The sequence below is a fragment of the Equus caballus genome, chromosome 4 (genome assembly GCF_041296265.1).
Source record: "Equus caballus isolate H_3958 breed thoroughbred chromosome 4, TB-T2T, whole genome shotgun sequence".
NCBI classification, from domain to species: Eukaryota; Metazoa; Chordata; class Mammalia; order Perissodactyla; family Equidae; genus Equus; species Equus caballus.
In genome coordinates, this window is record NC_091687.1 from 65318293 (window position 1) to 65340682 (window position 22390).

General features: G+C 41.0%; 1 protein-coding gene and 1 long non-coding RNA gene across 3 annotated transcripts in view; one reads left to right on the forward strand and one right to left on the reverse strand.

Annotated features, from left to right (window-relative positions):
* Positions 1-16: 16 nt before the first annotated feature.
* LOC138923791 (uncharacterized) lies at positions 17-4123 on the reverse strand. Its single transcript, XR_011437915.1, has 3 exons — positions 4004-4123; positions 2237-2320; positions 17-134 (listed from the first exon to the last, which is right to left on the reverse strand). It is a non-coding gene; the product is annotated as an uncharacterized lncRNA (long non-coding RNA).
* Positions 4124-4410: 287 nt separating this feature from the next.
* Positions 4411-22390, forward strand: part of GARS1 (glycyl-tRNA synthetase 1) — a 43973-nt gene continuing 25993 nt past the window's right edge. Inside the window, exons 1-6 of one of the 2 annotated variants that reach the window (XM_014739135.3) lie at positions 4411-4949; positions 16215-16316; positions 17068-17170; positions 18435-18576; positions 19834-19922; positions 20297-20373. In XM_014739135.3, coding sequence (XP_014594621.2) covers positions 4728-4949; positions 16215-16316; positions 17068-17170; positions 18435-18576; positions 19834-19922; positions 20297-20373 — 735 coding nt within the window. In that variant the 5' untranslated portion in view covers positions 4411-4727. The remainder of the gene's footprint in view (positions 4950-16214; positions 16317-17067; positions 17171-18434; positions 18577-19833; positions 19923-20296; positions 20374-22390) is intronic. The other variant, XM_070264765.1, reaches the window with a different exon arrangement.

Sequence of the window (22390 nt, forward strand, 5' to 3'; positions counted from 1 at the left end):
ATCACAGAAATAGACCCACACTTACTTAGTCAATTTATTTTCGACAAAGTCACCATACTTGATCAATGGTGAAATCAGTAATTTATCACAAGCCTTTCTTCTTTTCAACAAATGGTGCTGGAGCAAATGGATACCTACACAGGAAAAAAATGAACTTTGATTTCAAACTGTACACAGATATTAATTCGTAATGGATCACAGATCTAAACACAAAAGCTAAAACTATTAAAATTTTAGACAAAAATGTGGGAGGATATCTTTGTGATCTGAGTGTAGGCAAAGATTTCTTAGGACCCAGAAGAAAACAATTGATAAATTAGACTTGATTGAAAGAAAAAAATTTCTGCTTATCAAAAATCAGTATTAACAAAATGAATGGGCAAGCCACAGACTGGAAGAAAATATTCACGAAACATACATCCGGCAAAGGACTTGTATCCAGAATATGTAAAACTCCTACAACTCAATATTAAAAGAAAAGAACCCAGTTAAAAATGAACCAAAAATTTGAACACACACTTCACAAAAGAAGACATACAAATGGCCGGTAAGCCATGAAAACGCATGAAACACCATTACACATACAGGGAAAGGCCATTTAAAACCATAATGAGACACCACTACACCCATTGCAATAGCTAAAATCTGAAAGACTGGCAACCTCAAACGTCCACAAGGATGTGTAGCAACTAGAATTCTCATATGTTGCTCATGAGAATATAAAATGATACAGCCACATTGGAAAAACTCGTGGCAATTTCTAATAAAACTTTTGACCCAGCAATTCCCTCCTAGGTACTTACTCAAGGGAAGTGAAAACCTCCACAAAAAGAGATGTGTAAGAATATTTACAGCAGCTTTATTCATAATAGCCCAGAACAGGAAACAACCCAAATGTTCATCAACTGGTGGATAGATTAACAATTTATGGCATATTCATACAACGGAATACCGCTAAGCGACAGAAAGGATGAATTACTTATACATGAAACAACACGCATTAATCTCTCAGACATTAAGCTCAATGAAAGAAGTCAGACACAGAATACATATCACGTTATTCCATTTATGCTACAGTCTAGAATAGAAGAAACTAAACTAAGAAGAAAGAAACCAGAATAGTGGTTGCCTGGTTCTGCGGGGTGGGATAACTAGGAAGAGACAGAAGGGGACTTTGTGGAGTGAGGGAAATGTTCTTTATCTTGATTGGGGTGTGGGTTATAAGAGGGTATTCCTTTGTCAAGACCCATTGAACTGTACACTTAAGATATGTGCATTTCAGTGAATGCAAATTCTATTCCCTCAAATAAAGAAAAGAACTTTAACAAAGAAAGAAAGAAAAAAATATGACCATGAGTATACACTGTGAGGGCTTCTCGCAGGCCTGTGAAAGACCCCACCCAAATGAGGGGTCCTGAAGCTCACTTAAACCTTCATTAGTAATGAAAATAACAAGAAATTTTCGCATACTGAGGTACATGGGAAAGCCATTTTCATTTAAACCTGATTGGCCCAAACTTGTTTTTCCCAGAGCAGCCTGACTTACGGCCTGTCAAACATGCATTGTACATCTGCTTTAAACACTAAACATTATCCCAAAGCAAGGAATGCACTCTTTGAAGACAGAGATGAATGCCACCCTTCCTCTGACGTCAACACCAGTACTCCTTTGAAGATAGGCTTTCCTTCCCAGAATCTGCACCAGCTAACTGCCCCAAGTTGCTTAAACAGGCACTTAAAGAGTTGCTTAGTGGCTTAAAAAAGCAAAGTTCCATGAGCAGTTAACAGCTCCTCAAAGTAGCTGGGAAGTCCTTAAAACAACTTTCTATACCTAGCACTTCGTTTTGAAGTTAAGCTTGCTTCCAGGAACTAAGGTCACACATTGAGACAAAACGTTTTCAGATGGCCAAACCACAGAACTGGCCCAAACGAGAAAGATCCAAGATGGTGATGGGGTGCCACGCGCAGAGGGAGATGTGCAAAAGGTGCTACGTGTAAAAGAAGACATGAGCAGAAGGCACTGTGCATAAGAAAGGAGATCAGTGCGTGCCTCAAGACAAAGCTTCCTCTATGCATATTCATCCCCTACCCCAAATAAAAGGCACCCACTCCCTGTGCTCACAGAGCCATAGCTTTGTGAAATTATTCCCTATGGTCCCCATTTTGTTTGCTGCATGCTGTTAATAAAATTAGGCTTTGTGTGACAACTACTTCTGGTGTAGTCTGATTAACTCACCAAGGAGCGGACTCACTTTGGTCTGGTAACAAAACCAGGGTAAAGTTGACCCATACATGCAAAGTTGCAGCATATTATCTCCGTCTGAAAAAAAAATGTATTCCTGTCATGCTTGACGTGTGTTTTTTGTTCTGAAACAGTACATAATCATGCCATAAACCATGCTTCTCTGGAGTGCTTTCTTCCATGGTGGAGACTGCACTTCTGGGCTAGTCCTCAGCGTGCCTCAAATAAATCTCACCGTATCATTCTTATCTATAGATTGGTTATTGATTATTCACATGAACATTAGCCTCATTAGCTACATGGTAAAACTGACACTGCTCCCAACTCTCATTCTGGTCCTTCACTCACTTAGTAGTTGTGTGACCATGGACAAGTTGTTTAATATCTTATGCCTTGAATCCTGAATCTATAAAATGGGAATTACTATGGAGCCTATCTCATTGGATAGGTGAATAAATTACATGAGATAACTTAGAACACTAACTGGTACATAGTAAGCCCTCAAAAAATATAAGCTATTATTATTGTCTTGCAGATGTTGTTTTCTAAGGAAAATCGCTTAGGGGATTCTGCTAAGGGCCATTTGGACCTATTGAAGTGTTCTGAGCATAAGAGCAACATGCACAGCTTTGTCTTTTAGAAATAATCACTAAGGTGCAATGGGGAGGATGAACCCGAAGGGGGAAAGAAAGGACTTGGAGACCAGTGATAGGACTGTCTTCACATGAGACATTACTGATCTAAAGAATTAAAAAATATATATAATTGTATTCAAAGCATACAGAATTTGAATGTTTTAATAAAAATGTAAATAAGAATGTGTAAAAATTAAAATGGTTTTTCATATTTAAAAATATTAAGATAAATTCAAAATTACCTATTAAAATAAAAATTACAATTAATAAATATCAAATCTTGAAATAATTTTTTTTTTTTGAGGAAGATCAGCCCTGAGCTAACATCTGCCAATCCTCCTCTTTTTGCTGAGGAAGACTAGCCCTGAGCTAACATCCATGCCCATCTTCCTTTACTTTATATGTGGGATGCCTATCACAGCGTGGCTTGCCAAGCAGTGCCATGTCTGCACCCAGGATCCCAACCGGTGAACCGGGGCAGCTGAAGCTGAACGTTCACACTGAACCGCTGTGCCACTGGGCTGGCTCCTGAAATAAGTTTTAAAAGTATAAATTGTTTAATACTGCAGAAGGTTCTTCTGCACCTGCCCTGCTAATGCTAAACTGTCAGTACTTCTTTAGAACCATGAACTGAAACAGGAGGAGAAGTAACATGGACTTTCATCTGCTGGGAGAGGCAACTTCATTCTGGTGAGGCTGTCTGCTCTCGCAGGCTCCTGGGGTGGACCTGCTGGTTACAGGGAAGATGTGAAGAACCATAAACAGGTAGATACTGTCTAGCACTTCTTCAGAGTGGCTGCACCAGTTGACACTCCTCTCAGCAGCATGGGAGAGTCCCAGAGCATCACTTGGCATTTTCTATCATTTTCATTTTAGGCATCCTGGTGGGTGTCTGCAATGCTATTTCCATAACCAACACATTCTTTGCTTTTTTTTATTCTCTCTCTGGAAAGGGAATCTAGCTTTTCCTGCCAACCCACCCTTGGGGCAGGAGGGAAGGAAGAAGCTGTCTCTGGATGGTCGATGGTCGTCAGCTGGGGCCTAACCACAAGAGGGGACTCTGCTGAGGCGAAGTCACACAGAGGGAATCCCGGGCACCTGGATTCTCATCTCCACTTCCCCTTACCTCATCTCTTTCCCTTTTGTCTTGCCTCAACTCTGCTGGTTCAAATCCTGCGTGCCCTGCAAACGGTGCTCAGAATTGACCTTCTCCAAAAAGCTCCTCACTTCCGCCTCCCCCTCTTCCCGCCCCGCAGCTTTTGTCTTGACAAGACATGAAAGTGAAGAGTTGGGCAAATCATTAACCTCTCTTGACCTGTTTCCTCATTTGAGGAACACCTGAGCTGGAGCAAGACTGAATCTAAGTCCCTAACTGATTTGATGTTTTATGACCCGTTAAGGCTCAGGGGGTGAAAGAACAGAAACAGAAGTGTTGTATTCCCATAGGTCAGCTCGAGCGTCAGTGCCCGTGTACGAAGCCTATGCTTTGAGGGTCCTTGCGCGTCTCAGTCTGCATGTCTCGGATGCAGCTCCGTCCTTGAACGTCCACCCTATTGGGGTGGCCTGACGCCTCTTTGTGCCAATCCGTTCGCAGGCAGGCGATCTGAGACCACGCAGCCCTCCCTGGTGCCCAACGTGAAGCAAGCCTTCTCTAGACTCAAGGATTCCAGCTCCTTCCAGGGTTCTGTGTCGAATCTGCCGGCGACGACGCGGCGCCGCGCCGCGGGGTGGGGAATGTGCGGCTGCGCGCGCGCCGCGGCGTTTACGCGGCGATTTCATCATGCTCCGGGCCGGGCCGCGCGCGCCGCTTCCGCCGCCGCCTGCTCCGGACCTGCTAGGGCCGCCGGCTCATGCCCTCTCCGCGCCCGGTGCTGCTTAGAGTCGCCCGCGCCGCTCTGCTGCTGTCGCTGCCGCCCCGGCTCCCCGCCCGGCCTCCGCCACCCGCCCGCCGGCCGCTCAGCACGCCCGCCCGCTCCCCGACATCGCTCCCCGCCCTCGCCTCCCGGAGCAGCATGGACGGCGCGGGGGCTGAGGAGGTGCTGGCTCCTCTCAGGCTAGCAGTGCGCCAGCAGGTACCGGCATTTTGCGTCTTCCCCTCGGCCCGCGGCTCTCCTACCCTGGTCCCCTCCTGGTCATCCTCTGTCCTTCCCGGGCACCTGCATCTCGCCGGTTACCCCTCTCCTTCATCCTCTGAAAGCCCTTGGTGCCCTGGCATCTCCCTTGCCTCCCCCACTTTGGACCCAAGTCCCCGCGTGGGCCGGCCACCTGCCCTCCCGTGGACCCCGGTCCTCCCCTCTCCCTGGGTGACTCCTCGGATCCCCTTCGACATCCTGCGTCCCTCCCCTCGCGATCTGCTTTTCTTTCCCATTCCTGGTGACTGCCCGCGCCTCCTCTTCCTACGAGGGATTTCTGACCTTTGGGTCTCCTCCTGTCCTCGCTCAGTCACCTCAACTTCAGTTTTCCAGTCTCAGCTGTCTTCTTTGTACACCCTGGGTGGCGAGGCTGCCAATTCTTCCCTGGTCCATTATGAGCCGAAGCTGCCGGTTCTTTCTTCATACGGCCACACTCTCTTTTTTAATCTTCGGGATGCTTTGAATAGTGTTTCCTCTTTGTCGTCTTCCTCCATTCAGGGCTTAGTTAGCCGAATGATCGGCTAGGGAAATAAAAATAGTTGAAACGTGGATGTGGGGAGGTGTCAAACTTTTTTTTCCCCCTAATAATGATGTGAGTTCATCGTCCTTCGCTCTTGTCATCTTTTCTGGGTTCTGAAAGGGCCATTCGGAATGAGTGAGCTTTCAGACGGTAAACCTGGGAAACTGTAAATGTTGCTGACTTCCTCGGTGAAGTCAGCCGTCCTTCGTATGGAACATTTTGAAATTTGCTTTTGCAGAAAGGAGGGAGGTTTCGCGGGCTGAAGGGCTTGTGATTCAATGCGGGCCTCCTTTTTCTGGGGGCACTGCATGGATGTCAGAATTTAGAGGGGACGGGAAAAAGGTTAATTCAAATGGATCCTCACATCCAGTCAGTTAGAGCCCACAGCTTGGAATAGGACCCCGGGGATCCATCACCTAGTAGTAAACACCGAACGGGTTTCTCCTGCACGGGTGCCTGATGCAATAACTTGCCTTAGCTAGGGAGGGAGGAACCCTCTCTCAGAAATAATTCATTGGGGCAGAGCTGCTGCAAATTCAGCAAATTCTGCCACTTTGCCGTGTCGTCTTCTCTCCAGTTTGAGTCTGACTGATTCAGTAGTATGTTATTTTGAAATTTCACTGTGGGCCTAATTTTTTCTTTTTTATTGTTGGTATCAGAATGCTGTGTATGTGTCTCCCTCCACCCACCCTCCCCAAATAAAATTAGGTGTGGCTCCTTTGTCTTTTCTGTAACTCTCAATTTTTTTTTTTTCATCTCCTTCTCTGTACAAGGCAGAATACATCTAATTTGGAAAAACACACACCCAAACCCCTCCCTCTGCCACGTTAGCCTGGAACTGCAGTGCAAATTATCCATCTGTACTAAGACTGTGAAACTAGTTAACTGAAGTAAACTTTCATCGTGGAACAAGCGTCCGATGCGAGTACTGTCTTGTCTATTGTTTATGTTGGCTTGGTTGTTAACTTTTTTTGTACTTGAAGATATTTTTCTGAATGTGAAAGTTAGTTCAGGTTCTTTTTCTAATTTTCTGGGACCACACTTATATCAGTTAACTCTGGAGCTTTGAATCACACTGATTCCAGTGTCAGCTGGAAGGGAATTTACGGATTATTTAGTTAAACCTCTGTTTTTGTTTATGAGGAAATGGGGCACACTGTCACATCTATCCATTTTACATATTTTCATTGTGAAGTTTGTGCAATTGAAGACATCCTTGGAGGGGGAAGGTGCTTAACAGCTGGCCTTGTTAGTGACGTGTTTCATGCAAATATGTGTTTCATATAGATTTGCTAGTCTACTAGGCTACGTGGGTGCTGGGTTTTTTTTCTATATTTTTATTTTTTGTGAGGAAGATTGGCCCTGAGCTAACATGTGTTGCCAATCTTCCTCTTTTTGCTTGAGGAAAATAGTCCCTGAGCTAACATCTGTGCCAGTCTTCCTCTGTTTTGTATATGTGATGCTGCCACAGCATGCCTTGATGAGTGGTGTGTAGGTCCGTGCCCAGGATCTGAACCCATGAACCCTGGGCCGGCAAAGCAGAGCATGCAGACTTAACCACTATGCAACCAGGCCAGCCCTGATGCTGTTATTTTTTAAAGGTTTGGTTTGTTGATTGACGGAAAGGTATTTGCCCATGGCATTTCCTTCCAGTTATTTCCTGGAGAATTAGTTATGGAACTTGTAGGAAGGCTTCAGAGCATCGAGACAACTGCTTTCACTGTTTGCTGAAGAGCACCCTAGGACAATTGATTTTCTAAAAAATTGGGAAGTGTGTAGGGTGGCCAGTCTTTATTTTGCCAAGTAAGGGCATTAAAAAAATCAGTACAGTCGTCAAACTACCCTCTGATTTCCCCTTTCTATTTATAAAAGAAAGGATATTTTAATACATAAAAAGGGCAGATCATACCCAGAGTAAAGGACAGTCTTTTTCCTTTTTCTTTGTTTTTTGTCAGCAAGATTCTCCCTGAGCTAACATCTGCTGCCAGTTCTCCTCTTTTTCTTGCTTGAGGAAGATTAGCCCTGAGCTAACATCTCTACCAGTCTTCTCTACTTTATATGTGGGATGGCTCCACAGCATGGCTGATGAGTGGAGTAGGTCCACACCCAGGATCCAAACCTGCGAACCTGGGCCACCAAAGTGGAGCGTATGGAACTTGAACCACTGGGCCACGGGGCCGGCCCCCAGTCATCTGTATTTAGTAGGTTTAGCTTTGAAAAAAGATGTAATACATTGTCCTTTGTTTCCCGCCTTTTACCATGTTTTGGTGAAAACTCTGTCCTGGAGTGTCTTGTTTGGGAATTGTTGGTCTAGGGCAGTGGTTCTCAAAGTGTGGTCTCCAGACCCTTGGAAGTCCCCAGGGTCAAAGCCATTTTCATATTAAAATTAAGACGTTATTTTCATTTTTCACTCTGTTGATATTTGCACTGACGGTGCAAAAACAGTGGTGGGTAAAACTGCCTGCCCTTAGCACTAATCAAGTAAGGGACACCAAAATGAGTTATTGTATTCTCTGTCATACTCTAACAGCTAAAAAAACCAAATCAGTTTTGCTTTGGAGTATCCTTGATGGAGTGTAAAAATTATTAACTTTGTTAACTCCAGACCTTTGTTCTTACATCTTATTAATATTCTGTGTGACAAAGTGGGAAGTGTGCATAAAGCATACTGAAATATGATTGTCTCAGGAAAAACACTCGTATGATTGTTTGAGTTGCAAACTGAACTGTCTGCTCTTTTTCATAGAACACTGTAAAATGTCTGACGAAAGTACTGTTAGGCAGTCTTAGGTATTGGGCATTCATTTTCTGGAAAATGAGTGAAGTGAGCCTGTCATTTCGAGAAAACAACTGATAGTATTTGTGACCATCAAGCTTTTGATGTGATGAGTGGTGATATTAACAAATGTGGGGTTTTGATACTGTATAGTAAATGGATCACTATTTGGAAGATCTACTTAACTCCATTTACCAATATTTTCCAAATGACCAATGCATGATGTTATAAAATCAGGTATTGTTAAAAGATCCAGGGACCGGCCCTGTGGCATAGTGGTTAAGTTTGGCACATGTCCCATTACCGGCCTAGGTTTTCGGGTTTGGATCCCCGGGTTCGTGGGTTTGGATCTCCCACATGGACCTACACCACTTGTCAGCCGTGCTGTGTTGGCAACCCACATATAAAGTAGAGGAAGACTGGCAGAGATGTTAGGCTAATCTTCCTCAGCCAGAAAATGAGGAGGACTGCCAATGGATGTTAGCTCAGGGCTAATCTTCCTCAGAAAAAAAAAGATCCGGCCATTCTGAGTCTAAGATATGTTAATGGATTTAATGAAATAGAGTACCAAAAATTCATTGCTGTAGTTTCCAATTCCATGTTGCTACTAATCTTTAAGAAATAAACTTTAAGAAACTATCACTTGTCAGAGTTTTGGTGTAGTATCAGAGAAGAATATCCACGATAATTTGAAAAGGCTTTTAAAATTCTCCGTTTTCTAACTATGTTTGATATTCTTCGTCAGCTTCACCCACAATCCCACATTGCGACAGAGCCAGATACACAAATCTAGCTGTCTTCTATTAAGCTAGAAATTGACATCTGCAAAATTATAAAACTATCGTTCTTCTCACTAGTTTTTGTCTTATTTTGGAAAATAGTTATTTTCACAAAATGTTGTTTTTACACGTTAGCGCATATCGAGCTTTTATTGTTACTTTAAATAAATTAGTAAATATTATAAAATCTGCATTTTAATTTCTAATACAGGAAAAAATTGATAGAAATAACCCACAATATCAAAAACTTTTTGGGGTCCTCACTAATTTTTAACACTATAAGGGAATTCTGAGACCAGAAAGCTGTAGTGCTGTTGCTGTAGGGAAGTGGAACTGTCTGATCTGTGTGAAGACAGATTTGGGCTGTTACCTGGAACTCAGCCCCCAGAAGCTCCATTCCCTCAACCCGTTTTTCCCTTTACAGCCCAGGGTTCTCCACTGTGTATTTCTCACTGTCTCCGCTTTCTCGTTTCCCATTCATTCTTCTGTCTGCTGCTCTCTGCCCTCAGCCTCCACCACTGCCCCTGCCTGGTACCCTGAAGGGTGCTCTCCTGTGATCATATTTTACTGTCTTCAGCATTTAACTGTGTTGACCACACTCTTCTGTCAAGAGTTGCCCCCCTCCCCCGCCACCCCCCTGCCTTGACTTTGTCTAAACATTAAGTGAGGTTCAGTAGCTGAAGAAGTATATGTCTCAAGGTCCCTCAGTGCCAGCAAACCTGTTCAGGTGGCGTTCACTTGATCTGGAGGTTTAGGGAGGAGCTGGTGTAGAGATTTGCTTAGGTATTTTTAGTATCATTGTCTGGACTTAAGAGGCTGCTTTGAAATGATTTAGGTGGATGTAGCTTGATGCTCTAGCAAAGTAACTAGTATGGAGAAAAATAACCAAGAGGCATTTATTTTAACTTTTTTTTTTTTTTTTGAGGAAGATCAGCCCTGAGCTAACACCTGCTGCCAATCTTCCTCTTTTTGCTGAGGAAGACTGGCCCTGAGCTAACATGCATGCCCGTCTTCCTCTACTTTATATGCGGGATGCCTGTCACAGCACGGCTTGCCAAGAGGTGCCATGTCCGCACCCGGGATCCCAACTGGCAAACCCCGGCCCACCGACGCGGACCATGTGAACTTAACTGCTGCGCCACTGGGCCGGCCCTGTGAAGAATTTATTTTAACCTGCAGTGAAACTTAATAATTGTCAAGATAGGAAAGGTTTCTGAAGAATGGCTAGATGGGCTGTCTTTATACCCCTGCCTATTTTTGTGTTGGTATGCCTGGGAATTAAAAGTGTAGGCTCTGAAATTATATTTCCTGAGTTTGGGTCTGACTCCACTATCTACTGGCTAGTGATGTCCAGCAAATTTTTTTAACCTCTCTGTAGCCAAACTTCTTCATCCATAATATGGGAATGGAGTTAAAATGAGATAGTTCATGTGAAGTGCTGAGAATGCTGCCCACAGTACTGAGTAAGCACTTGGTAAAATGTTAGGTATTATTCTGAAATGATTGTGGCTGATTGGAATGCTGGTTTTATGAAACCAGTGCTGGCTGGCATGGAGCTCACATATTTTCTTGTGATTGCCGGTTTGATAACATTTAGAATCTTTACTAGAGGATTGATGTCTTCTGGGTTTGGTAAAATAGGATGATAGAAAACCCTTTTTAATGATTTCTTGGGTGGTCTTTAAATGATGATTTATTGTCTAAATCATATAGGAATAGATGTGTGAATAACATTACTTGTGTTTTAGTATTTCATATTTTCTTGTACTGTAATTGGGAGGACACAGATAAAACCCAGATCTTAGTAGTAGTAAGAAGACTTAGGATTCTTCTTAAGTAATAAGAGGAGCCCTGGATTTTCCTCTTCTTTGATTTTCTGAACTGACAGTGCCCATTAAAGCTCTTGCTTAAACCCCAAAGGGCAAATGGAAAGTTTATGAAGTTTTGTCAATAGCTGGAAAACACTTGGAAATCTGAGATGGACTCATCTTAACAAGAACCCTCTCGCCCCATGTGTGTAAAGCCAAACACCTTACCAACGTGAGGAACTGTGTTCCTGTTGTTCTTTCTTGGCCAGCTGGATATGCACCACGGTCTGTGTGAAGGATCCACGAAGCAGATCCCTTGGAATGGTTTCTCGTCTAGTACCACTTTGCTTTATAATCGCAGGCTCTTAGTTTGAATCTATGTCTTTATGGTAAGAGGATATTCAGGAACTAAACTTCTAGTTGACATTTCTTAAGAGTAATTTAGAGATGTTGGTGATGTTTCTCATCAGTTTCTTTTAATACACACACCCACACCCCAAAATATAGTTGGATGGTGAAGAAAGAAGAAAAATAATTGGAAATTAGGAATCCCTAAGTACTTTCATCCACGTTTAGGTTACCTCCAATTCTTTTTTTTCCAGGATTGGATCATTACAAATCATCATTTTAATTATTCCATTATTCAGAATAAGCATCATTATTTCCTTTCTTTGTGCATTTTAGAGATGATTGACTCAGTGTAGAAATCCTCAGCCAGCCCTGGTGATCTAATAGTGGTTAAGATTTGACACACTCACCACTGCTCCCTGGGTTCATTTCATCGTCAGGGAACCACAGTGCCCATCTGTTGGTTGTCACACTGTGGCAGCTGCATGTTGCTGTGATGTTAAAAGCTGTGCCACCGACATTTCAAATACCAGCAGGTCACCCATGGTGGACAGGTTTCAGTGGAGCTTCCAGACTAAGACAGATTAGGAAGAAGGAGCTGGCCACCCACTTCCGAAAAATAGGCTGTGAAAACCCTATTAGTAGCAGCAGAGCATTGTCTGATAAAGTGCCGGAGGGTAGTGGCACAAAAAGGCCGGGCAGGGTTCTGCTCTGCTGTACACAGCATTGCTAGAAATTGGAATTGACTCAATGGCACTAACACCCAGGAGTCCTCACTCTCACGCTGCTTCTGTGTGATAGCTAGCTCTCCTTGAATGTATGTGTGCCTAATTCTTTGCCCGAACCTTAAAAGATGAAAAAGTGATTCAGGGAAATTACTTTTAAATTTTTCCTGCCTTTACCTTTACTTTGTGTTCTTGCTTGCCACTGTCCTTTGAGAAGCTCCAAAAGAAAAAGTAAGCTGAGATTCTCACCAATACTCTTAAGGGCCCACAAATTCTATGAGAGAAAAAGTAGATGAAATATGTGGGAGTACCAGTACTTGACACACAGGGGTAGATGTTCAGAAGAACTGCTTGCCTGCTTCTTTCAGGCATTCAAAAAGAACTGCTACCTGCCAACCTCTTTTCAGAACAAAGGCTTCCACAGGGTTCTCATCCCCATCAAAAAGCACTGTTGGCGAACATTTATGAGCTAGGTGTTCTGATAGGTAGAGGAAGGGAAAAGAACCACTGAATGCGTAAAGAATAAGCCAGTAGATACTAACTGAAAACTAAGTGCTTGGCACTGTGCTAGGTTCAGGTTGTGAGATCAGTCAACAAATATTTGAGTGCCAGAACCGACATGCCAAAATTCCTGTCTTCAGACGGGGGCAGATAAAATGCGTGTATGGAAATAAGCCAACGCATCGATAGGGTGATTTCAGGTATCGTAAGTGTAACGAAGAAGCTAACATAAAGTTAGAAGGTGACTGAGGATGTTGCTTTAGCTAGAGAGGTCAAGATAATAGAATAAAAACTGCTAGTATAATAACAGACCAGACTCATTTGTGTATAAGGAATAAGAGAATAACTAATTCAGTGGCTCTGAACTCTCAGACCCAGTGTCCTCTTTTACACCAGATATTTTGGAATTCCCTGTTACTATCCTGTAATGAAATTCATACAAAATATCTACTAAATCTAATTAAAGAAAAAATACGTGTACTCATAATGCTCTAAATGTAACACAACGAAATAAAGTAATATGTACTTCAGTATGTAACTTTTTGGGTGTGATTCCACTAAAGTTATGCTGAAGCAAGCAGATGCTCATACCTCTACATAGATTTGCTGTGAATGCAGGTGCTGTAAATGCACCAGGATAAGGGATAGTGTGTTGGTTGCTCAGATACCACAGCAGCATTGCCATTGGTCACATGATTTTTGTTTGTTTCAAATAATAACTTCTTGTAAAATTCTGAACAAAACAATATATAGCCTTCCTTTAAATTACATTTTCCTGGGTACGTTCCTGGGAAATTCAGTGTATTTTAAATCTGGGGCGGGCCGGCCTGGTGGTGCAGCAAAGTGTGCACATTCCACTTCAGCGGCCCGGGGTTCACTGGTTCGGATCCCAGGTGCAGACATGGCACTGCTTGGCACACCATGCTGTCGTAGGCGTCCCACATAGAATGTCGAGGAAGATGGGCATGGATGTTAGCTCAGGGCCAGTCTTCCTCAGCAAAAAGAAAAGGATTGGCAGAGTTAGCTCAGGGCTAATCTTCCTCAAAAAAAAAAACAAAACAAAAAAAACTGCAAAACTACTTCTGATTATAAGTAAGCTCTAGGTTCAGATGATTATAAATGGTTGTTTCACCTCCTGACTGGGACATTCCACAGTAGCCTGAATTGCGGGAGAGGGAGACTGTCGTTGAAGGAGGGGAAGTAAGTGGGAGCTTGGAAAACGTCAACAACAAGGGGAAATGGTGATGATGGGTCCTGCAAAGGAGTTGGAGTTGTAGAAGGAGGAAAGAGGAATCAGTTTGAAAGTACAGAGGGGAATAAGGAGGACATTGATCCCATTTCCAGCCCCTGAGGATCAAAGGGATATGGGAGAAAACCCCTACCTGAGACAGCTTTAAGGGGAGAAACGTCCTCAAGGAGCTATTGTGAGGTTGGAGTATTAGGGAAATGCTTCATGAAGGATGTGGAAGAATTTCTTTAAGTGTAGGGAAGCATTTTTGGGTAAGAGGATAAACATTGTTGAAGGCATGGAGGTAGGAATAGTCACCAAATTGGAGAGGCTCTGTGCTTGTGAACAGAAGGCTTGTGAAAGTGAGAGAGAAATGACATGAATTAGGGCAACTAGGGCCAAGTGTAGTCTTAGTGTAGACACCTTTGGATGAGAGACAAACTGGTAGTCTGTTGTAGCAGTCTCATCTATAAGGGGAGAAAGGGAGAGATTAGATTTGAAATTCTGAAGTGAAATTGACCAGAATTTGGAAATAAGCTTGATGTTTCTTGTTTGGAAAATGGTAAATTTTGTTGCCCTTAACAAAGGAGGAGCATTATGCAGGAGAAGAAACAAATTTGGGGCAGAGAAAAATAATTCAGTTCTAACAAGTTGGATTCAAAGTATCTGAAAAATAACTTGGCTACAGTTAATTGAGAGGTTTTATAGCATAACAACAACTCATTTTTTTGTATACTTACTGTGTATTAGGTACTGTTGAAAATATTCTTCCTAAATTGTTTCATTCACTCCTTATAACAGTCCAGTGAGGTAAGTATTGTCATCTTGATTTTGTAGTTGAGGCAGCTGAAGCTCAAAGAGGTTTCAGCTTGCTCAGGATTTTGCAATTAGCTGATTAGGGAATAAAACCCAGGTCTTTAACTCTAACTCCTCTTAAGCACTCTGTTTTATACAGCTTGTCTAGGTATGGATTTTTGTTTTGTATATTGTTTAGATATCATTCTGTTTCCTAAATCTGAGAATTCATGTCTTTGAGCAGTTAGAGAAAAATTAGTAGCCATTATCTTTTTAAATATAACCTTTATAACTTTATTCTTTTCTTCTGGAATTCTGGTTGGATGAATGTCAGACTCTCTTTCTCTTCTCTATGTCTCATTACCTCATTTATATTTCTAGATCTTTGTCTGCTACGTTCAGTGGATTATCCATGGATAATTTCTTTAGGTCTGTCTTCTTGGTCACTAATTCTCTCTTCACGTCTGTCTGATCAGCTTTTTAACCTGTCTAGTGAATTTTTCATTTCAGTGATTCATTTCCAGATGATCCATGTGGTTCTTTTTCAAGTTCCCTGATTGCTTTTGGTAGTTTTGTTCTTTACTCTGATGTTTTTGATTTCTCCTTTTATTTTTTTTAGATTTTATTTTTTTCCTTTTTCTCCCCAAAGCCCCCCAGTACATAGTTGTATATTCTCCGTTGTGGGTCCTTCTAGTTGTGGCATGTGGGACGCTGCCTCAGCATGGTTTGATGAGCAGTGCCATGTCCGTGCCCAGGATTTGAACCAAGGAATGTGCGTGAACTTAACCACTCGGCCATGGGGCCAGCCCCTCTCCTTTTATTTTTTAAAAACATCTTAAGTATTTAAAAAGGATATTTCATCATTCTATTACTTTTGGAGGATCTAATTCTATTATTTGTCGTTTCTGCTGAGTCTCACTAATGGTGGCTTGTTTCCACATGGGTTTTAACATTTCGAATTGAGTGCTTGTTATTTTGATGAGCTTAATCTGTGAAAATCCTGAAAGCCCTATGTGGAAAGTTTACTCCTCTAAACATCACTTGCTTCCCTTGGGCACCAAGGGCTCTATCAGTCTGATTACTTTCTCAGCTTGAAGTACCCAGACCACGTATGTAGTGTTTTGTTTGTTTGCTTTCCCATAGAGCTTGTTCCGCCACATTACTGCAAGTGTGGGAATCAGTGGACAGATGGGAGGTTGTTGGAAATGAACAAAGTAATATAGAGAAATTACCAAGGAAAAAATTCTAAATTAAGAAAAAGGTAGAAGAAGATGAGTCAGTAGTGACTGAGAAGAGATGGTCAGAGAAGTAGGTGGAAAACCAAGACAGTCATTTTTCTAAGTGAGAGAGGAGAGATTCAAAGAGAGTGTGGTCTGTTTATTGGTTCTTCTGTGCTCTCAGTAAGAATCTTGCTCTTTCCTGCTTTTATCAATGCTTTTCTCTCCTCCTTTCTACCTGTCCCCTCCCCTAAAAGAAAGAAAAAAACACACTAGTAGTAATCATCCTTAGAGCATAGTGATTTGTATACTTGTTTGTGTATTCTGCTGGGTTATAAATGCTGAGGGTGGAGACCTTCAGTTACTCATAACGACCTCTTCCATATTAAACATTTGAATTGCCTCATTCTTGCACAGATACTTTTTAAAAGGCAGGCTTAAAAACACATTTCTAACTTTTCTTGACTTCTGAAACCAATCCTGAATATAAATTCTCTTTGTTGGCTAGGGAGATCTTGTGCGAAAACTGAAAGAAGATAAAGCACCCCAAGTAGATGTAGACAAAGCAGTAGCTGAGCTCAAAGCCCGGAAGAGGGTTCTGGAAGCAAAGGTGAGTCTTGGGATCCTAAAATAGGAACGTAAGTAGGTATAGGATTGTTCATCTTTATTCCATCTCTTTGGGTGGGAAAGACCTAGAAAAGTTTCTGAACAAGTATCATTTGCTTTATCTCCATTTATCCAGAATGCCTTCTCCTCCTCCTCTACCTCGGGACTCCTCATCCTTTCAAAGTACGGCTCAAAGTGTCACCTTTTCTGGGAAGCCTTCCTGACCCCTGACCTGCCCCTTCCCCCAAATGCTGGACTCAGTACACTCCATGAATTTCCCGGGAGGGCGTTATACTTGCTCTTCCTTATGAATTCTCCTATGCCTGGAAATAATGGTTTTGTGTTAAAAAAATTTTTTTAAGGGAAAGTTCTATCCATCTAATACCTGCTCCCAAATCTTTCAAGCAATAAATCTCCCATCACCAAACTGAAATAGTGTGGAGTTTTAAGTCACTATTTTGCTACAGTGAGCCACTAAAAGTTCAGATATTGCTCATCAGTATCTGCATCTAAGCAAGCTTAGTCTTGTAATCTTGGAAATGATCATATACTTTCCTAAATAATTAAGTAATGGTATCTTTTCTGTAACTCAAAGGGGAAAAAAACCCTAAGGTTTCTGTTTTTTCTAAGAGTATCAAAATCTTTCTGATAAATTATATTGAATTCTGCTGGGGAATAAACTGACTTCATGCATATAAATTCAAATTCCTACTCATTCCTCCAACCGCATGTTTTCTTTTTAAAAATCCTTACAGGAGTTAGCATTACAGCCCAAAGATGACATTGTAGACAGAGCAAAAATGGAAGATACGCTGAAGAGGAGGTTTTTCTACGATCAAGCTTTTGCTATTTATGGAGGTAGGGGATTAATGATAGAACAGTTGTGTTGTCGGTGGCTTTACTATTGTTTTAAATCGAAAAAGTGGCTTGCCAGTTGATGTCTCATTGTATCAGCTCACACGCAGCAGAGGGTAGATATTTTGTTTTCGTTTGCCTAGAGTCATCCATTGCTGTAACACCTGTCCTTGTTTCCCTCCACCCTACTGAATCTTGAAAATGGCTTTTTTCCATTAGGACATAGGGAGTTTTTGGCAGCCCAGGTGTTAAGCCTTTGATGTGTCTGTGTACATATCAGATAGACTCTTCTTAAAATGCAGTTGAGATTTCGGAGCACTAGAGGGCCCTAGTAACACTGGCCAACAGTACTGTGCACTTCCACACAAGCGCACAAGAGCAGTGATAAACCTAGTTCCTGCATTGTTCCTTATGGCAACTGCCGGGAGAAAACACTTTTCACAGCTATGTAGATAAATCTCAACATCTTCCTCAATGCTATCTGAAGATATGTAGGCAAATAAAATGGACGGATTAAATATAGAATGATATTTTTCGTAGTCAACAGAGATCATTGCACCAATATTAAACTTTTAGTACTTTGCCACTGAAACTTGATTCGAATTTGGCTAAGCAGATCTCTAAATGTTTAACTTCTTGAGGTTTAAATAGTGGCTCAAATATCCAAGAATAAGTTAGAGAATTGGGTGCTAAAATTTTAGATCACTGCTATCAGCTGATGTAACATTATTGTCTAATTTCTATGACACATAACTGTGCAGTCATGCATCGCTTAACAACAAGGATTCATTTTGAGAAACGGGTCGTTGGTGATTTTGTCATCACGCGAACATCCTAGAGTGTGCTTACACAAACCTTGATGGTATAGCCTACTACACACCTAGCTGTACGGTACTAATCTTATGGGACCACTGTCGTATATGCGGGCTGTCACTGACCAAAACGTCGTTGTGTGGTGCATGACTGTAATCTGCTTTCTCATTCTATTTCTCCTATGTGGGGGAACTTCTTTTGCTTTTAGTTTTTTGCTAATCCTACTTGAAATTCTTAATATGGAAATAGTAAATGGAATGGGAGCTTTTTAATTTTACTTCTGTCAGCGAGCCGAAAGTAAGGCTCTTTGGTGTCGAGGGACTAGAATTGTTGACTTTAATGCATCTTTAGGGAGTATGTGAAGTCCTGCAGGTGTCAGTTTCTCGTGTCTCCTTGCCTTCATTTGTCAGAGTGACCAGGTAAAGTAGACATTCTCCTTGTTCATGATTTACAGGTGTAAGTGGTCTGTATGATTTTGGGCCGGTTGGATGTGCTTTGAAGAACAATATTATTCAGACCTGGAGGCAGCACTTTATCCAGGAGGAACAGATCCTGGAGATTGATTGCACCATGCTCACCCCTGAGCCAGTTTTAAAGTAAGGTTTCTACTTTCACAGCTAGAGTTCTTTAACATACATGTATAAGTAACTTTTTCTGATTACAAAAACTACCCACATTCATTGTGAAAGTCTGGAAAATAAAGAAAAACAGAGAAGATAGACACCTACTGCCCACATATACCCATGTTAAAATTGTTGTGTTTATCTTTCCTGTCTTTTTTCTCTGTAAGTCTCTATATCAATATACGTTAGTAGCACACTGCTTTTTTTCACATAATGTAGGTGAACATTTATTTATGTTATTAAATATTCTTCTACATTTTTAATGACAGTGTAGTATTCTATTTTGTGGCTGTGCCATAATTTATTTAGCTAGCACCATATCAGAGGCATTTAAATTGTTTCTGACTTTTGACTGAACTGAACAACCTGATAGATGAATTTTTGTGTATATCCCCACTTATTGCCTTAGTATTGTTCTTAGAAGTTCTGGGCAAAGGTGTGTATACATTTTAAATCAAATACTACTATTTGTATTGAAGTTTCAAGGCAGAAATTTAGATCATTCCTACCAAATTTGTTGAAAACAAGGCAGAGTTTCTCCAGTATAAAAAAACTGTGAAAGGGGAATTCTTACCATTTTGTATCTCATCATTTCATTCTTTTAATGTTGCCTGCTTTAACTAAAAAGAGCTGATTTTCACTGTTTGCATTCTTTAGGCTTTCTCTTAATAATTTCAGTCAGTTAGGACGATGAATTCCTGATGATGGATCTAAAAGATCAGGACAACCTATGCTTTAGCAACTTGTTCCACTAATAAGAACCGTATAGAGATAATATCAGTGTCTGTACAGGTTTCAGTTGGCGGAAAACTCTTTCCTTAAGATTCAGTGTCTATACTGAATTATGACAAATTCTTGGCTAGTCAGATTCCCCGTGGTTTTAGCCTTTGCTTAGATCAAATAATAATAGGATAAGCATGGATTAATTGATTCTGCAAAGTAGCACAGATGTTATGACAACTTGTGAAAAAGTATAATCTAGTTGTCTTTTTTCCAGTGGGAAGCAAGAACTTGGGGAGAGGGTGGGAATAGATTCAAGGAAGAATTTTCTCTGGCATATACATTATTATCTACCATGGATGCATCTTTATAGATATGGGAGTGTCCATGTTTTGGATATACAAATAAAAACTATTGATAAACATATAAAAGGAAGATTGTCTTATAAGGTAAAATCTATATGTTAATTTGTATGAAAATGACAAATTGGCTTGGTATTTGTTAACTTAGGACTTCTGGCCATGTAGACAAATTTGCTGACTTCATGGTGAAAGATGTAAAAAATGGAGAGTGTTTTCGTGCTGACCATCTGTTAAAAGGTATGATTCTTCATCTCAGATAAATATCCTTTCAAGTAGGATTAATCAAAACAAAGGGTTTAGATTAAACTTTTCGCAAATATTTCTATTAAATTTTGGGGAGGCATAACAAATAAAGAGTAAAGTGCACAGGTCTTAAGTTTACAGATCAAGTCCCTTATTTTAAAGAAAGTAGTTATATACAGATAGAGATTCTAAGTCAGCAAAAGAAGACAGTATCACGACTGTCTCTTTAAAATTAACCATGGAATTCATGTAAGTTAAGAACAGTATCCTTAGATTCATTTTTTTACCTGTCCAGCATTGAAACTCAAAAGTGCATTGTCCTTTTTCCCAATGATTGAAATTGACTTGTACCAATACTGTTCTTATAGCTCATTTACAGAAATTGATGTCTGATAAGAAGTGTTCTGCTGAGAAGAAATCAGAGATGGAAAGTGTCTTGGCTCAGGTGAGTCCTTGAGAAATGTTATCACAGGAACTCAGGTGGCTGCTGTCTTTCTCTCAGCATTTGATGACTGTTGAAGTCCATGTTGTGCTGGCCCAGGCCACCATTGGAAGGAAGCAGAGTTTACCTTCGCTCCCTCATAGCATCTCTTTTTGTACTTGTATTTTCTTCTCTCTCTACCTTTTGTGGCTGACCTTTTGTTTTAGCCAAAACCAACAAGTCAGTGTAAATAGGCGTAGAATTTGTTCTCTCTCCTTGGAAACCAGTTTTCTGGATTTAATAGCAAAAACCCGCGGAGTGACAAATGATGAATGCTGTTCAGTGTTAGTGTGGAGACTGGGGGGCAATATCTTTATGAGCACTGTCTCACCAGCCGCTTGATCTGCCTCTGGTTGCACTTCCCCAAAGACATGCTGCTGTTCTTAGAAACTGGTCAGCAGACCCCTGCTCTTCCTGTAGACTAATGTTCTATAATTTCTATTTGAGTTGACAAATTTTAGGGAATCCAAAAGGGACCATTGAGATAATCTATTCTGACTTTCACCAAGTGCAGGACTACCTTCTGTATCATAAGTAGTTCTTATCTTCTTTTTGGGTTACACAGTACTTTAAGAATATGATCAAAACTGCACGTCTTTGCCCCAGGAAGATGCACATGTCCATGTGTACATGTTGCTGATGTCTCACCTCATGTACCCATTTAAGCAAAGTACATTTCTGCAACACCATGTTTGATCATGAGGTCCGCCAATGCTCACCTCGTAAATTTTATTTACTTCCCTGGGTCAAAAAAACAACCACCACTGCTGTGTTTATATATATTTTCTTTACATTGGTGTGTAAATATGTGAGGCTGAAATGTAGGACTCCCCAACTGTTTGCTTTTTTCTCATGAGAATTTACTGGATACTCTTCCACTGTTGCCCTAATTTATTTTAACCTGCTAACTTTTCTCTGTGATGTCTAGCTTTCTAACATTAGCTGAGAAAGTTTTTCCTTCCTCATTTAAATTGAAAATCTTCTTAATCTGGCTGTTGACTCATCTACCAATTTATTTTGGTCCTCGTGAAGTATATTTTATCCCCTGCTTGAAACTCACTGCTTTAGTATTGTTACTCATGGTTTAGAAAATTGATTCTTGTATTTTGACACTGTTATAGCCGCACATTTGTTTCTCATTTCCTTCCTTTTCCAAAGGCATGATCTTTATTAGAAAGAAGAAATGAAAAGCACTTCTAATTACCCCTAAATTATTCTGTTTCCCATTCAGAATGTTAGATTTACTAAGGTTTTGTGTATATGTGTCTTCAATCTTAACAGTTTCATTCATTTTCAAGTGAATTGTCAGAAGCAGGAAGTAATTAGTTGATTTATTACATCATAATTTATGGTTTGAGCACTGACTTTCTGTTTCATCTCAGATTCATGTTCTAGGAGTGCACTCTGTTTTTTGATTTGCCTTATCGGATATAGATAGCTAGATAGGTAGATAGATACATACGGCTGTCAATATAATCTTCAGTGAAAAGTTAGGGGCTCATAGGAAGTGGCCCTGGTGGATTCATGGCTCAAGGCCTGTCTGTTGCTTGAGCACATAATAGCATTTTCTGCACCTCTTAGTGTCTGTGACTCCTTTTCAGCTTTGATGAAGCATGATGACTTCTTTAAAAGGCACTGACTCACCCTCCGTGGTAGGAAGAGCTTTATTCCTCTTATGTGGATTCAATGCTCAGGATTAATTCTCTTGTTTTTCTTCTCTGTCCATTTTTCCTGACCCGTCTCTGCATGTACCAGTTTTTAAAATCATTTTTTAACTTTTTATTGTGAAAAATTCACTACATATAAAAATAGAAAATAGTATAATAAGTACTTATGTACCCATCAGCTTGCTTCAGTATTATCAGATTTTGTTGAATCTGTTCCCTACTCACTTTCCTGCCTTCTTCCTCTGAATTTTTTTTTTTTTTTTGAGGAAGATCAGCCCTGAGCTAACATCTGCTGCCAATCCTCCTCTTTTTTT